Source organism: Cryptosporidium ubiquitum (assembly GCF_001865345.1).
Source record: "Cryptosporidium ubiquitum isolate 39726 chromosome Unknown contig_12, whole genome shotgun sequence".
NCBI classification, from domain to species: Eukaryota; Apicomplexa; class Conoidasida; order Eucoccidiorida; family Cryptosporidiidae; genus Cryptosporidium; species Cryptosporidium ubiquitum.
The window spans coordinates 379,235-395,375 of NW_021639804.1; the positions used below are offsets into that span (position 1 = coordinate 379,235).

The 16,141-nt window shown below is 28.6% G+C and overlaps 4 protein-coding genes across 4 annotated transcripts; 3 read left to right on the plus strand and 1 right to left on the minus strand.

Moving 5' to 3' along the window:
- Window positions 1-59: 59 nt before the first annotated feature.
- cubi_01979 (uncharacterized protein) lies at window positions 60-4,334 on the plus strand (the record flags this gene model as incomplete). Its single annotated transcript, XM_029018991.1, has 1 exon — window positions 60-4,334. The coding sequence occupies one exon, from the start codon at window positions 60-62 to the stop codon at window positions 4,332-4,334; it is 4,275 nt and encodes a 1,424-aa protein (XP_028876465.1).
- Window positions 4,335-4,678: 344 nt separating this feature from the next.
- cubi_01980 (forkhead associated domain-containing protein) lies at window positions 4,679-5,434 on the plus strand (the record flags this gene model as incomplete). The annotated part of the gene is made up of 1 exon (XM_029018992.1): window positions 4,679-5,434. The coding sequence occupies one exon, from the start codon at window positions 4,679-4,681 to the stop codon at window positions 5,432-5,434; it is 756 nt and encodes a 251-aa protein (XP_028876466.1).
- A 12-nt stretch (window positions 5,435-5,446) lies between these two features.
- Window positions 5,447-7,084, minus strand: cubi_01981 (DnaJ domain-containing protein; the record flags this gene model as incomplete). The annotated part of the gene is made up of 1 exon (XM_029018993.1): window positions 5,447-7,084. The coding sequence occupies one exon, from the start codon at window positions 7,082-7,084 to the stop codon at window positions 5,447-5,449; it is 1,638 nt and encodes a 545-aa protein (XP_028876467.1).
- Window positions 7,085-7,827: 743 nt separating this feature from the next.
- On the plus strand, window positions 7,828-16,129 carry cubi_01982 (SEC63 domain-containing protein; the record flags this gene model as incomplete). Its single annotated transcript, XM_029018994.1, has 4 exons — window positions 7,828-11,436; window positions 11,660-11,822; window positions 12,249-14,230; window positions 14,699-16,129. The coding sequence occupies 4 exons, from the start codon at window positions 7,828-7,830 to the stop codon at window positions 16,127-16,129; spliced, it is 7,185 nt and encodes a 2,394-aa protein (XP_028876468.1).
- Window positions 16,130-16,141: the final 12 nt, after the last annotated feature.

Sequence of the window (16,141 nt, forward strand, 5' to 3'; positions counted from 1 at the left end):
GGGCGGGCTCTCTCTTTTAAGAGGTTCCGTCTTGACATTTTGACAAAAAAAATCAGAAAATGGATAGTCCCGAATTTTTGCAGTACTTTTGGGATTTAGGAAGTTTTGAAGAGAAGACTTCGGTTTCCTCTATAGAGGGAATTATAAGTTGCCTTGATAATTCTGTTAAGAATTCGAATAATCCCAAAGTTAAGGATGGAAGTGCAAAATCTATTGTAACTTTATCAGAAGTAAAAAATGGTAGAGCAGATTTAGAATATACGTTGAGCCGACTTATCAAAGGTTTGGAGTCTCAGAGAGAGTGTGTAAGGAGAGGATACAGTACTTGCTTATCGATTGTACTTAATAGATATAAGGTTCCAGTATCTGATGTTTTGCAGGGACTTGAGAAGCATTATTTGGAGGGGATGAAAAAGGAAATTAAGGGAAAAGCTTCATCTGGAGCTGTTGGAGATATTAGAGACAGGATTATTGGGCTTCTTCTTGGGTATTTGGCTATAATTAAGACTGGATTTTTCAAAAAGAATGTTTCAAGACCCTATATAGAACAGACTATTGAAAATCTGTGGATGATTTATGGAGTAAAGATGTACCTACAGGATATGGTTTGCGAAATTATATATTTGATTGTTAAAGACTGTTGTGAATATGATCCAAGATTACCAATTAAGTACATTTCATCAAGACTTGGGAATGTTTTTGACACACGATTTTTGGACAAACCTGAAATAAATGAAACTAAAAAGAATCAATTAGCATCCCAGATCCCTATATTATCTTTATTTCTAAAGTTAAGACTATTTCTTGAAAGTAAAGATGGAATTGTTATTAATGGGGCTGCTGGATGCTGTGAGATTTCTCAGACTTGTGATATATCTGTACGCATTAGTGATAAATGGGAGGACTGGAATAAGCTTATGTTTAATCCAGGATACCCTTTTTTGAAGAATAGATGGGAAATTATTCTTGCTCAAATTCAATATTTATCGTTATTCAGTCCAAGAATCCCAAGCTTTTTATTTATGTTACTAACTTATATATTAAAATCTCCTCTTTTGAATGATAAAATATCTAGTATATTGATTTCTGATCTAATTAAGGAGATTGAAGAAAAGTACTTTTCAGGAATTTATTCCCCACAAAAACACTATTTTGGAGCAAGAATGATCCTCCAAATACTTATTCACCTTAAACACTTTGCATTTTTACCCAAGAAATGTAATTTCTCAGAAAAGTCTTTTGTAAAGACTTTAAAAAACTTCATTTCTGGTCATTCAAAGTCACTGAACTGGGCTCTTAAGACTTCTTTAAATGAGAGAAATCCTTTATCATCATTTTCCACTATATTCCTACAAACATTGGTCGATATTATTACAGGTAAAGGAATTGAATCTCACTTGATTAATAACTCTCAAATTAATCAAATTCAAGATTTTTCAAGGTTTATATTTGGCACTATAGATGCAGTAGTTACTGAAAATCAAAAAAGATTGAAATCTCCCAATCAAAGCGTTAACTTGGAAACTCATATCAGAAATTTGGTTCCTTTTGTGATGAATGATATGATAATTGCTTTATTTTGGGATGAAAGTACTATTTCTTTATCAGGGACTGAAAGTAATCTAATTTCTCAACTTATAACTCTTAAAGAAACCTTAGAGAAACCGATTTTGATTTCTGGGAAGGAAAGGGTGGGACTTTTTTGGATTATTCTTAAGTCTTTAATGTTAAAAACAGGAGCTAAAATGAAACATTTGATTCGAATTTTCTCAGATCTTTTGGTTCAAGAAGAAAATAATTCTTTAGATTCTATTATCATTTCACAGGGTATACTTATAATAGATGAGATCTTAAAAGAGTATGTTGATGAAAGTAAACAAACAAACAACAAACAAAATAAATTAGATTTCAATGATAATGACCAAGTTGATGTGTCTATGGATGACTCGAACTTAAATGCAAACAAAACAGAAGAGGATAATGAAAAAGTAAATATATATTGGAAGAAAGTGCAATGGATCCATAACATAATGTTGGAATTTGTACAGGTTTCATTCAATTCTTCAAAGATTGGGTTAGAGAAGAACATTTCACAACTTGTATTAAAGCTTTCATCTCAGGTGTATCCTTTACTAGATTCTATTATAACATTTGGAACTTCTAACGAAAGATGGGTTGAGAATTATCGCCAAATGATCTTTCCTAGAATGGAGAAGATTATTGGCAAATGTACCAGTGATATAGTTCTTTTACTGGCAGATATTCAAAAAGACGATACTTGTGTAGATTCTGTTATTATTGAAGTGGTTTCCTCCTATGCAAATAGTATTACTGCCTTATTTGACAAGATTAATCATTCTATTAACTTTGAAGGCAATAAAAAGCTATTTAATAAGAATAAGAAGCTTTTTACTTCTTTAACAGAAAGAAGAATTCCAAAGACTAGATTTGAGATTTCATCTAGCCTTATTGAGAGTTGCTTACTCTTGTATTATATAATGGAAGACTGTAATTCAAGTTTTATCTTGGATATGATTTCATCTTTATTAAAATCGGATAGTGATAAACGCAAAAGACTAGATGTATTCTTCAATTCAATGATTAAGTTGGATATCACAAATGAATCTAATAATTTGCAAAAACAAAGTGATTATTTTGGTGAGGATGATGATTATCCAAGCTGCCTTGCAGGTTTAAGCCTTTTATTCCAACTGAATGTAAGAACTTTGGATATTTCAAGCAACTTAAACACAAAACTTCTTTTGGAACTTTCACGAAAAATTGCTCAGCTTCCGGATTTATGGAATGTTCACTCAAACTTAATAGATGGAAATGATGAGAATTATGATGATATAGAATCAGAAGTTGAAGTTGAAGCTGATACAGGTTATGATAATGAAACAGTTACTGAATTTAAGGGTAGAGATTCTAAGCATAGTTCTTCTCTGGATAAGGACGAAGTTTCACAGTTATTGAAACCAAATATATTTTCAAAAGAACATGAATTTTTCAATGATGACTACGAAGAAGATGAGGATAATACTGATAATGATGATAATATTGGGGTTAACAAGGATGAGATCATATCATATAATGACAACGATGCCATAATTTCTCACTTATTAAATGATGAAAATACTCCACTACCTCCCAAATATGAAAGACAAAAAGAACAAAAGGAGCAAGAAAAATTACAAATTCAAAGAATCAACAACGAGATGCAAAATAAATTAAGAATGTTGGAGATTTTATCTTTGATTTCTGAGCAATATAAACCTAGAAATGGAATAAATGGAGAGATCTGTACTGATTTAATACGTACAATTATATTATTACTGGAAGGACTCCGCTTGGGATTTAAGCATGCTCTATACTATTCTATTAAAAGCAATTTGACAATTTTTTCAGATTATGTTAATAAGCTATCTTCAATTATAAACAAGTTAATGCATTTAGATATTTTAAAGGAACATACCAACACACATTTGAATGATTTGGGAGATTTATTTAAACTTTTAATTCATATCATTGGGAAACCCATTGTTGAGCCTCAGACAATGAGCCGTTGGAATAAGAAAAGCAATGGAAAACAACTTAGAAGTAAGATGGAGAGTTATTCAAAGAATTTTGAGACATTATCAATCAATTTGATTGCTTTAATTGTAATGATTGATGGAGAAAATGGTACAGTTGCTCAACTTATAACTCAAGATTTAATGAAGAAATGGATCGGACAAAAAAGATTTGGAATTGTTACATGCTCATTCTTGACCAAACTTATATATAGAATTAATAACTCAAATAATAAAAACTCTTTTAGGTTTTTAACTCAAAACTTCATTAATAACTTCGAGGAAACAATTAAATTCTCGAAAAGTTCTTATCAACTTAGAGAATATACTACTTTAATTAATCATATTCTTGTAGTATGTAGTACTTGTTCGGAAGACTCAGATGGAAATAATAATAAACAAATACGAGATATGGTCCAAGTTGTGATAAAAATGATTGATAATTGCATTACAGATGATACTACACAGGAAAATGTTAGAAAAGTTTCTTCTGATTTAGAAAATATTAAATTTACCACAGAAATTCAAAGATTGGAGTTACTTAAATCCTTAATTTCTCTTTCAAAGTCTATTATTGTACTTGGAAGTGACTCTAATATCAACAATATTTTAGAACAGAAGATTTCAGAATCCAACGATTACTTAAACACATTTAACCAAAATTGTAACTCAGGGAAGGTAAAGAGACAAATCAATAAACTTAGGAACATAATTAATAGCTCCAATAATAACAAAAAAAATAAAAAAATCAAAGTTTACTAAGGGTAAGATGGGCTTTGTATGCACCAATTTTCCAGCATTATATACCTTAAAATACAAGAGAGTTTTCCTTCATTTTTCGCAGGAGAATTTCACATTCATACTTGAACTACCTAGGAATACCTAATTTAATAGTTTTTTCAATTTTTCTTTTATTTTTATTTCTGTATTTTATATATTTATTTTAAGTGGATTGGCGTGACATGTACATGTTTTGGCGGGAACTTGCGCCTCACAAAAATACATAAGGTAACGGTAAAAAAGTAAAAGTAATAAGTATTAGAATTGAAAGATAAGAAACATTTAATTAAGAATAAACAGGAAATACATTTTGGAAAATTAGATTAATGAAAGGGTTTAATTTACAGGAAGAAGAAGAATTTTATTCAGATTCAATAGAATGTAGTGAGTTTGAGGATTCTGTGGAAATGAAAAGAAGCCAAGATATTCAAAGTGAAAAATCCAAAGAGGATGATGAAATAGAACAGGAGGATGATGAATACGAGATTCTGAACTCGCATAAAAGGTTTAGAAAGATTGAATCTTCACAGGAAAGTTATACACAAAATAGTAGTTTTAATTACTTAAATAGTGAAATTGAGGATATTAATAATAGAATAAAATCAATAAACAGTAGTATTGAGAATACTATAATGAATTCAGGAAATTTTACGAACCCTGTTTGTATTTTGGAACATATACATACAAATAGCAAGAATTCGAAAAAAAAGATTTTGGTTCAAGTTGGAAATAGCGGAATAAAGATTGGAAGAAATCCTGATTGTGACTTTCCTGGTAAAACAACTCCAAATAAGAATTTACTGAAGCTATCTAGAAATCACGCTTATATATTTGTTAAGAAGAACAGTCAAGGTAAAGACCAAATTTGTCTTGTTGACTGCAATTCTGTTAATGGGACTTATGTTAATAATGTTAAGATTAAGAACAAGATTTTAAATTCAAATGATATTCTTTCTTTTGGATACAAAGACGAAGATAACCTAAATTTTGAGGATAGATTGTCTAAAAATAATCCAGAAATTAACAAAACTTCAAGTAGTGAAAACTACTGGAAATTTAAAGTAATATTATGCAATAATTAATGTTTAATAATCTTACTTTTTAACTTTTGAATTCTTATAATTGCTGTTACTCTTTATTTGAGCATGATTTTTTTCTTTTACATGAATAAATAACTTGTTTCTTGACTCAAAAACTTGGTTGCAAACTAAACATTTCCACATAATTTCTTTGTCATTATTAACATTATTATTATTATTATTATTATTATTATTAGTGTTTCTTTTTGTGGTTTTATCAACCTTTTTCTTCCCTTTTGATTTTTTACTACCTTTTACCGTTTCAACTCCATCCTCCATGTTTGCTGAGTCCTCAAAACTATTTAACCTGCCTTTACCTTTGTTGCTCCTTCTGTTTAAATTGTCCATCATTTCTGTGATCTTTTCAACACTGATTTCGTCATCCTCTTCCTCTTCCTCTTCCTCTTCTTCGTCTTCGTCATCTTTCTCGTTTTCCTCTTCTTTATCCACCCTCTCCTCTGGAAGTTTCCTATCATCGTCTAAAGAGCTCGCTTCTTCTCTTTCTTCTGGTCCAAACCTAGAATTAAAGATGTTCTCACTTTGTTTTTCATTATCTAAAGAATCAGATTCTGCCTGATTATCATCTGTTTCTTCTGTACTATCGACCTTATTCATAAAAGAATCAAACTTTTTTGGGTCATTCTTCTTCAAATCATTAAGTTTGGAGATATGTCTCTTACTCTTAATATGGGAATTAAGTTGTTGCTCACTTTTAAAAGTTTTATTACATAATTTACAAGTGTAAATGAAAGTCTCATAGCATTCAATATCTCGATCGCCTTCTTGAAGACAATCATTCCCGTACAATTCCCTTCTCTCGGCATCCAACTCCTCCATTCTTTTCATCTCTTCAATTCTAGCTTCATCTCTTGCTCTCCTTCTCACCTCCTCCTCCATTTTTTTCTGTATTTCTTTCTCTTTCTGCAATTTCATAATTTTCTCAGACTTATTCCTCATATAAGAAATGACTCTTGGATCACGCTTCTTAACATACTCTACAAGCTTCCTAATTGTTTCATTGTACTCTTTTTTACCTTTCTTTCTTTCCTTGTTATTCTCAGCTTCCATTGCTCTTCTTATTTGCCTATTTTGAGCTTGATTCAAATTCCATATATCTTTCCAAGAAAATGTACGTGTAGATGAAAAATTACTCCAAAAACTATAAAATTCCATAACAATTTCCAGGTTTGTTTTACTATCTCCAAATTTATTAGCATTCTTCCAAAATGTATAATCACTCGAATCTTTTGATAGATATTTAATTTCTTCTTCTATAATATCCTCAAATAATTTACTATAAACCGTATAAAATCCATTCTTTTCATCATTAAAGTCTTCAAAAACATCTCTTGAAAAATACTTCCATAAATTCATTTCAGATGGATCATAATCTGGATCATTTTCATTATACATTTTTGTATTTCCCTCTGATAGTATCTGCTTTCTATGAGAATCGTACCAAGCTCTCTCATTAGGATCACTCAGTACCTCATAAGCTGCTGCTATCAGTTGAAATCTATGAGTAGCTTCTTCAACATTATTTCTATTTTTGTCAGGATGCCATTTTAATGATAATTGTTTATATGATTGACGAATCTCATCAAAAGTTGCTTTGTAATCAACCTGTAAAACTGAATAGTGGCATTCCTTCATTACTTCCAACCTTTCAAAATCATTTCTTTGACAAAATTTAATTACTATATTGTATTACTGTCATATTCAAACTTCCCGCCAAAACACTCTATAAATGTTGTACAGTAGTATATATTCTAAATGAAAAATAGTTTAACTTGAATGAGAACCAAAAATCTCTAAATATAAATAAATTGATTTTAAATACTAATATTTTATTTATTCAATTACGATAATGTTTTTTTTTAAGTATTTTTTTACATCTTTCATAAATTCCTCTTAAAAATAAAAAAAAAAGAACGATTTAAACAATTTAATACATTCCAAAATAAATCAATTTTATATTAGTAACTGGAAATTTTTATTAATTTAAAATTAAATATATATTTTTTTTGATAATAATTTATGTGGATGCATGTAATGCATGACAATTAAAAAAATTATTGCAAAACTTCTATACCGGCAAAATTTAGTAAGAAAATGATTAATACCCTCAAAAACCGGTAAAAAAATGACAATTTCCACGTATAGTATATTTTTAAATTAAATTGTTTTTAATAAGATTTAATACTAAAAATAACAATTCTTTAAAGCTTTGAAGTTATTTTAAAAAAATAGAATTAATGCTAAGAAATACTCAGAACGTATTCATTAAACCATTAAAAGTTTAGTTATTTACTTTATAAGGTTTCCTTGCGATTTAATAAGTTAATTGGAGACGTGTATAACAAAAGTATAATTTCATTAATTATTATGTCGAAAAAATGGTGGATGATTATGAAATGTCCAAAAGATTTGGGTATAAGGCTAATAGTAATTTGGTGATTCAAACTGGCCAAAGAAACCGAGAAAATGTACCAACGGGCGAAGCAGAGAGCTTGGCTGGAAGGATTAAGTACAAAATGGGAGATTTAGCCAATAAACGATCAAAACCTAAAATAAGAGAGAAAAAGCAGGTAAAAAAAAGAACAAATAGGAGTATTGTTAATGAAAATGATTCTGGCAATATCCTAGATTTAGACTTGCGAAATACAGGAAGCTCTTATATTCCAACTACTATGGAAACAAGACTTGCTTATGATGAATTATTAGGAATTTTGGCCGATATTTTGGGATCACAGCCAAGTAAAATACTGGAAGATATAGCTTTTGAGTTACTTTTAGTGCTTAAGAATGACGAATTAAGAGATGAGGAGAAACGTAAGAAATGCAAAGAAATTATTATTCAATTAAATAATACTACATACAGTGATATAGTAGATAAGAGTAGGAGATTGGTTGACTTTACTCTTAATATGGAAGAAACTGTTGACTTTCAATATAAACAAACTGAGGAAGCCTCTGAAGTCGCCGTAATTTTTGATGAAAGTGATTCTGATAATAAAAAAGGTGATATTTCAGATGGAGATGATATTAGTGAAGATGACAGTGACAGTGATAGAAGTGATGATGAGGAAGATGATAATGAAGATTATTATGAAGATAATGAATATTATGATGAAGAAGATGCCACTCTAGATATTGGAAAAGATGAAGCCGAGAATTACCTTAATGAAGATAGCTACACTAATGATACTGGAAATAATGAAAACCAGGAACATATTGGATATATAAGACTGAAAAATAAAGATGATCACTTGAATGAAAATGAAGATCCTGACATTATTGATATTTGGAAATTGGATGCTTATTGGCTACAAAGAGAGCTCTATTCACTTTTTCAAGATGCAGAGAAATCTTTAGATATAGAAAGAAAAATTATTTCTATTTTGAATTTAGAGGATGACCAAGAGTGTGAGAATTCTTTGGTTATTTTGTTTAATTATGAACATTTTAATTGGATCAAAAAGGTTTTAAAAAACAGATGGAGTATATATTTTTGTACAATTCTTGGTCAAGCACCTTCAGATTCTGAAAGGGAAAAGATCATAGATAGAATGAGAGACCACCAACATGGATCTGAAGTTTTGGATTTATTTAGTAAACCTTCAGTCTGGAAAAATAAAGACTCTGACTTTTTTAAGTCAATAAATAAGTACATTGAAGAGTCTTCAGTAAAAATTGGTGATTTTAATGAGGGAGATAAAAGCGCATTGTATTCCAGGAGATACCAAGCAAAACTTTTAGATCTTGACAGAATTTACCAGGAACAGAATTTAAATTTGAATTTAAACACAAAAGTAGTACTTCCTCAGGGATCAGAACGTACAGAAAATACAGACTATGACTCTATTACCATTCCTCCATTAAAAAGACAAATGAAGGAAAAATCTAGATTAATTTCTATAGAAGAGCTTCCAGAATGGAGTAGAGAGTGTTTTAGATGTGTCTCAGTTTCCTACTTAAACGAAATTCAGAGTAAAGTTTTTCATACAGCTTTTAAGGAGTTTGAAGAAAATTTGCTAGTTTGTGCTCCAACTGGATCAGGAAAGACTAATATTGCTATGCTTTGCATTTTAAATATAATTTCACAGTTTATTGTGTCTCAAAATAATGGAAAATTTACATTGGATACTTCCAAATTCAAGATTGTATATATATCTCCAATGAAAGCTTTGGTATCAGAACAAGTAGAATCTTTTAGGATTCGGCTAAAACCTCTTGGGATTCTGGTAAATGAAATGACTGGTGATACGCGGATCAGTAGATCACTCATAGAAATGACTCAAGTATTTGTCACTACACCAGAGAAATTTGATGTAGTAACCAGAAAAACTACTGATGGACTTTCTGAAAAACTAAAGTTAATAATACTTGATGAAGTACATATGTTACACGACTCCAGAGGGTCCATATTGGAAGGAATTGTTGCTAGATTCAAGAATAACTTTACGAGATTAGTAGGATTATCAGCAACATTACCTAACTTCATAGATGTTGCAGAGTTTCTAGATGTTAATCCAAAAAAAGGACTTTATCATTTCGGTCCAGAATACAGGCCGGTTCCACTTTTACAAACATTTATTGGCATTAAAGCAAAGAAGGGGTTTAGAAAGTTACAACTGATGAATAGTATTGTATATGATACAGTAATTAAAGATATAACAAATCATCAAATTTTAGTTTTTGTTCATTCCAGAAAAGATACAATACAAACTGCAAAGTTCATTAGAGATACTGCAACAGAAAGTGGAATGCTTAACCTCTTTTTTCCTGGTAATAATAATGTTTCCAGAGAAATCATTTTGGATGAATTGAGTAACATTAAATCAAATAATCTTAAGGAAATATTACCTTGTGGAGTTGGTATTCATCATGCTGGATTAGTGAGATCTGATAGAAAGGTTGTTGAGGATTTGTTTTCTGATGGACATATTAAAGTTCTAGTTACTACGGCAACTTTAGCTTGGGGTGTAAATTTACCAGCTCACACCGTTATTATTAAAGGCACTCAAATTTATCAGCCAGAAAGAGGAGAATGGACAGAACTTTCACCTTTAGATATGTTACAAATGATTGGAAGAGGAGGAAGGCCCCAGTACGACAATAATGGCCACGGAATTGTGATAACAGATTTTGATCATTTAACTTACTATCTTTCTTTACTAAATCAACAACTTAATATAGAGTCTCAACTTATTCCAAAATTACCAGACCTTATAAATGCTGAGATATCTCTTGGAAATCTTCAAAATAAAAAAGACGTTCTAAAATGGATTAAAAAAACTTTCTTGTATATTCGAATCATAAGAAATCCAAACTTATATGGCCTCAATATTGATGAAATTATTAACAAAAACAGACAGAGTGAAGATTTAGTAGCTGATGATGAAGATACTCTTGATGAAAAAAGAGATTTAGCATTTAAAAATGCAGTTGAATCTTACTTAACAAAATTAATAGATACAGCTCTTGATAGATTAGAGGCTTGCAAATTGATCCAATATAACTATAAAGATGGACATATTGGACCACTAACTCTAGGAAGAATTTCTTCTCATTTTTACTTGTCCCCAGAAACAATTCAGGATCTTGATAAGCAATTAGTTCCTAATTTGTCAGAAATTCAGTTATTCAGATTATTTTCAACATGCAAAGAGTTCAAATTTCTTATTGTTAGAAGTGAAGAAAAGATTGAATTGGAAAAGCTTGTAGATAAAGTTCCGATACCAATACAAGGAGTTGGGTCCAGCACTGGTGTTGATGATAATGATAATATTGGTAATATGGTGGATCTTGATACTTTTACTAAAGTTAACGTTTTGCTTCAACTTTATATAACTGGAACAAGATGGATTAATGCGAAACTAACCCTTCTTTCAGATTTGCACTTTATTGCTCAATCTGCTCCAAGAATATTCAGGGCTATTTTTAACTTGGCTATTAAAAGAAGATGGTCAATATTAGCTAGAAAAACACTTAAGATTGCAACGGTAAGTTAATATTTAAATTAATTATTGAATAAGAAGGAAATATGTTAATATGATGATAAAATGTTTAGAATTCTTGTCACTACCATTGAAATATTCATATTGTATATGGATTTTGAAAAGAAATAAACATTATACTCTGATTAACCTAATTCAACATATTTTCTTAATTTTGATAATTAATTTCAATAATCTTAATTTCTTTTTTAATTAAATGATTTTATAGATGATAGAAAGAAGATCTTGGGAAGCTATGTTGCCTTTAAGACAATTTAAAGGTATTTCTGAAGAAGTTGTCAAGAGACTAGAAAAGAAAGACATTAGCTGGAATACTTATTATGATTTTACTAGTAATCAACTAGGTGAAATGCTCAAATCTTCTAAACTAGGTAAGTTTTTTGTTATCTTGACTCCATTTATGTATTCTTTCCAATAAAAAATGAATTATTGGATAAAAACAACCCGCCAAAAATTGCATACATAAATTTAATAGAAATGATGACAAAAAAAAAACAAAATGACAAGCATATGTCTGAAAACAAAAAATTTTAAAAACTATAACAAGTTTTATTTATTAATTATTTGAGTATTACCAGTACTTCTTTTATTTAAGATGGAAAGTAGTATCTTTAATAATTAAGAAGAAATTTGTTCAGTTTTTATTTTTTATATTGATGCTAAAGTTTTTTATATTGGTCTGATTTATTTAAATTTCCTTCTGGATGCAATTCAATATAAATGGGCGGTAAAATTTAATACATTGTGGGGCGGTAAAAAGAAAAATAGTCAACAATTTTATTAATCATTTCAACTAGGTCCTGTGTTGTATAATTTGATAAGAAAGATTCCAAGATTGGAAATGTCTGGGACTATTGTTCCGATAGACTCAAAGATTTTACAATTGGATTTGGTGATAAAGCCCAATTTTATATGGGACAGTAAGGTTCATGGTCAATCTATGACAGGAGATGTCAATACTGACGAGATAAATACTGGTGAAACATTTTGGATTTTAATAGAAGATTGTGATGGTGAATATTTATATTTTTCAGATATGATAATAATTAGACCATCTTTTAATGAATTGAATAGTAATACTGATAATGAAATAATGATGCAAGATGAATATTATTTAAGTTACCAGATATTCTTAGAAAAGAAGGGTATTAAAAAAAGTTATGACCAAGACGATATAATTCCTCCATTTATATTTGTAAGGGCTGTTGCCGATAAATGGTTACATTCTGAAACTAGTATTTCTATACCAGTTGAAAATAAAATAATACTTCCAAAGAATCAATATGAAAATACTGAATTATTGGATTTACAGCCAATTGGAGTAAAGAAAGCATTTTCTGGTTCTGGTTTTGAAATCTATTTAAAAAAGATGTTTAATATTGAGGATAATGATAAAAAAGGTAATATTCAAGATTACAGTTCATTAAAATTAAATAGTATTCAGACACAATTATTTAATTTGATTTATAATTCAGACAAAAGCTTTTATTTATCATCACCTCCTGGAAATGGTCAGTTTATTTGTACTTGCATTGGTATTCTAAGGGAAATGAAAAAAGATTCACAATTTCAATCAAAAAACTTTCAAGTACTTTTTTTATCATGTAATAAGGATAAAGTTGATTATTATGTTTCAAAGTTTGAATCAATTTTTGGTATGAATCAAATAGTTTCTGGTTTAAAAGGAAAAACTTCTATTCAAATTGATCAAGAATTAAATTCTAAAAGTATAATAGTTTCAGATATTGAAACATGGGATAATAATGTTGGTAAAAAACTAACAAAGACACGTGACCTTGTTAAGAGATTAAAACTTTTAGTAATAGATGGTATTGAGTTTCTTAATAATAATTCAAATGGATCTGCAATTGAGTCAGCCATTTCAAGAATTAGATATATTATTACTCCATTGAATTTAAAAATAAGAATATTTGCATATTCAAAATGTATTTCTAATGCAAATGAAGTTTCAGAATGGTTGGGAATATTAAGAGAAAATGTATTTTCTTTTGATCAAAACATATTCAATGAAAGTATTAATAAGAGAATTATTGCTTTTGATTCTTATTACCGTTCAAGTCGTTTTCAAATGATGCTAAAATACTTAAAAGACAACATAATTTTGCAATTAAATAATCAATCTCAAGGTAAAAAAAAAACTTTATTAATATTTGTTTTGGAATACGAATTCTGTTTAAGCTTAGCTAATGAGCTTTCTTTATTTATTATGTCAGAAAATGATCAACAAGAAGAATTTATTACCGAATATAATTCTTTATTAAAGTTTTCATTACATAATGGAATTGGTTTTCTATATAAAAATCAATCATATAAAGAAAGAGAGTATATTTTATCGCAATTTTCGGATGGAAAGATACACATTATTATAGCTTGTGAAAATATGAAGAATTTTATTACACTAAAGTTTGATCATGTTATTGTAATGGACACAAAGAAGATTGATTATGAAGAAAATAGAGGATCATTCATCAATTCAAAGATACGAAAAACTATTGATTATTCTCAATTTGATATACATCAAATGCTAAGCAGATGTAAAAATCAATTAAATTCCTCTTCCAATTTCACTTTACTATGTTCTTCAAATAAGCAAGAATTTTATGAATATATTATTAAATATTCTTTACCTTTAGAATCAAATATTGATTTTGGTATTATTGATTGTTTAAATACAGAAATTGCTTTAAAAACTATTAAGACTAAGCAAGATACCATAGATTGGATTACTTGGACATTGTTTTATAGAAGAATTTCAAAGGTAAGTTCATTTAGTTTTCAAAGTGCATGTTATATAATTATGAATAATATATATTCAAATATTTCCACACTATATTCAAATACCTTTTGTGACTATATTAATGAAAATGGCTAATAATAATGAATTATTTGAGTTTAATAAATTTAATTAATGATGACAATTTATTTTAATAAATGATAGTAATTATTTCAATGTGAGAAAACATTTATTTTGTTTTCTCTTTACATTGTGATAATTTTTCCTGATTGTATATATTTTTATATACATATTCGTACTGTCTGAAAGTTATAATTATTTTATTAAATTCAAATTATATAAAGAAACAACAAAAATTCCAAAATACTGAGATAAATTGTTATTGATTTATTTTCTAGTCACAAAGGTTTTGGCGCCAAGTGTGGTATTTATAATATATATTTATATACATGAACTAAATAATTTTCTTGATTAATGTTTCATTTTTTATAGAATCCGAGTTATTATGGACTAATAGGAAATACTAATAATCATATTTCAGATTACTTGTCTGAATATTTAGAGAGTCTATTAGATTCTTTGTCCGAAGCTAAATGTATACAGGTTGAAAGTAAAGAGAATGAAGATGAAGAGAATATCGAAAATTACGAAGATGATAATGAAGGTGATGACACAGTAGTATCACTGAATTTGAGTTTAATATCAGCGTTTTATAATTTGAGAGTCTCTACTATAGAGTTTATTAGCAAAAATTTGAGTGAAAATGTTACTTATGACAGTTTGATTCAGTTAATTTCTATGATTCCTCAGTTACAAGAAGAATGCTTGGTAAGAAAGGGCGATAGCCATATTTTAGACCAATTATGTAAAGATTTAGATTTGAATCAATTGAATCCAAGGTCGGACAATGAAGTTTTTAAGTCATCATTCAATCAAAATAAGTGTTTATCTTCAAGAAAGATTCAAGTATTATTATATTCATATATAAAACGCCACAAATTTATATTGAATAAGCCTTTAATTAGAAATGATTTGACAGATATATTGAGATTTGTAATGGATTTATTGTTTGCAATGGTAGATATTTCAAGTTCTTATGGTTGGATTAACACATGTTTAAGAATAATGGAACTTTCACAAATGTTTGTTCAAGCAATAAGTAATCCAATAAACGACAAATTAATGCAACTTTCAATGCTAATGAATAGGGATAAAATTAAGGTCTTCAAAGAAAATGGTGTTTCTGATATATATGATTTAATTAATATGAATGATAATGATAGAGATGATTTATTAACTAAAAAACTTTCTTTAAATGAAAAAGAAATATTCCAAATTGCTCAAGTTTGTAATGATTTTCCAATTATTGAAACTGACTATAGCATTCTTGGGTGTATTGATTTAAGTGAGACCAATAAAAGAAGAAGAGTAGATTCTGAAATTTCAAATAATTTAAAAAATGGAGAAACTCAAAGATTATTTGAATGCAATACTGAATCTGACTTGAATTTGTCTATTGATATTTCTCGAGATTTTAGTTCAATTGAAGATGACTATGAAGTAAAAGAGGAAGATAGTTTGAAAAATCAATATAATATTAAAGGTCAAGTAATTAGTTCGTGTATTGTTAAAAATTTGAGCTATTATCCACTTGAAAAGGAAGAAAATTGGTGGGTTATTTTAATAGAGAAGAGTAATCCGAATATACCTAAGAATATTAATGATGAAAATGATGATCATGAAGACAAAATCTTAGGTATAAGAAGGATACAACTTAATAAGACAAGTAATCAAGTTAATTTAAGGTTCAACTCAATTGAAGACTCTGGTATTATTACAAACTATAAGTTGTTGATTATTTGTGATAGCTATATTGGATGTGATCAAGAATTTACATTTTCTATTAAGACAATAGAATCATAGTACATTTATAGT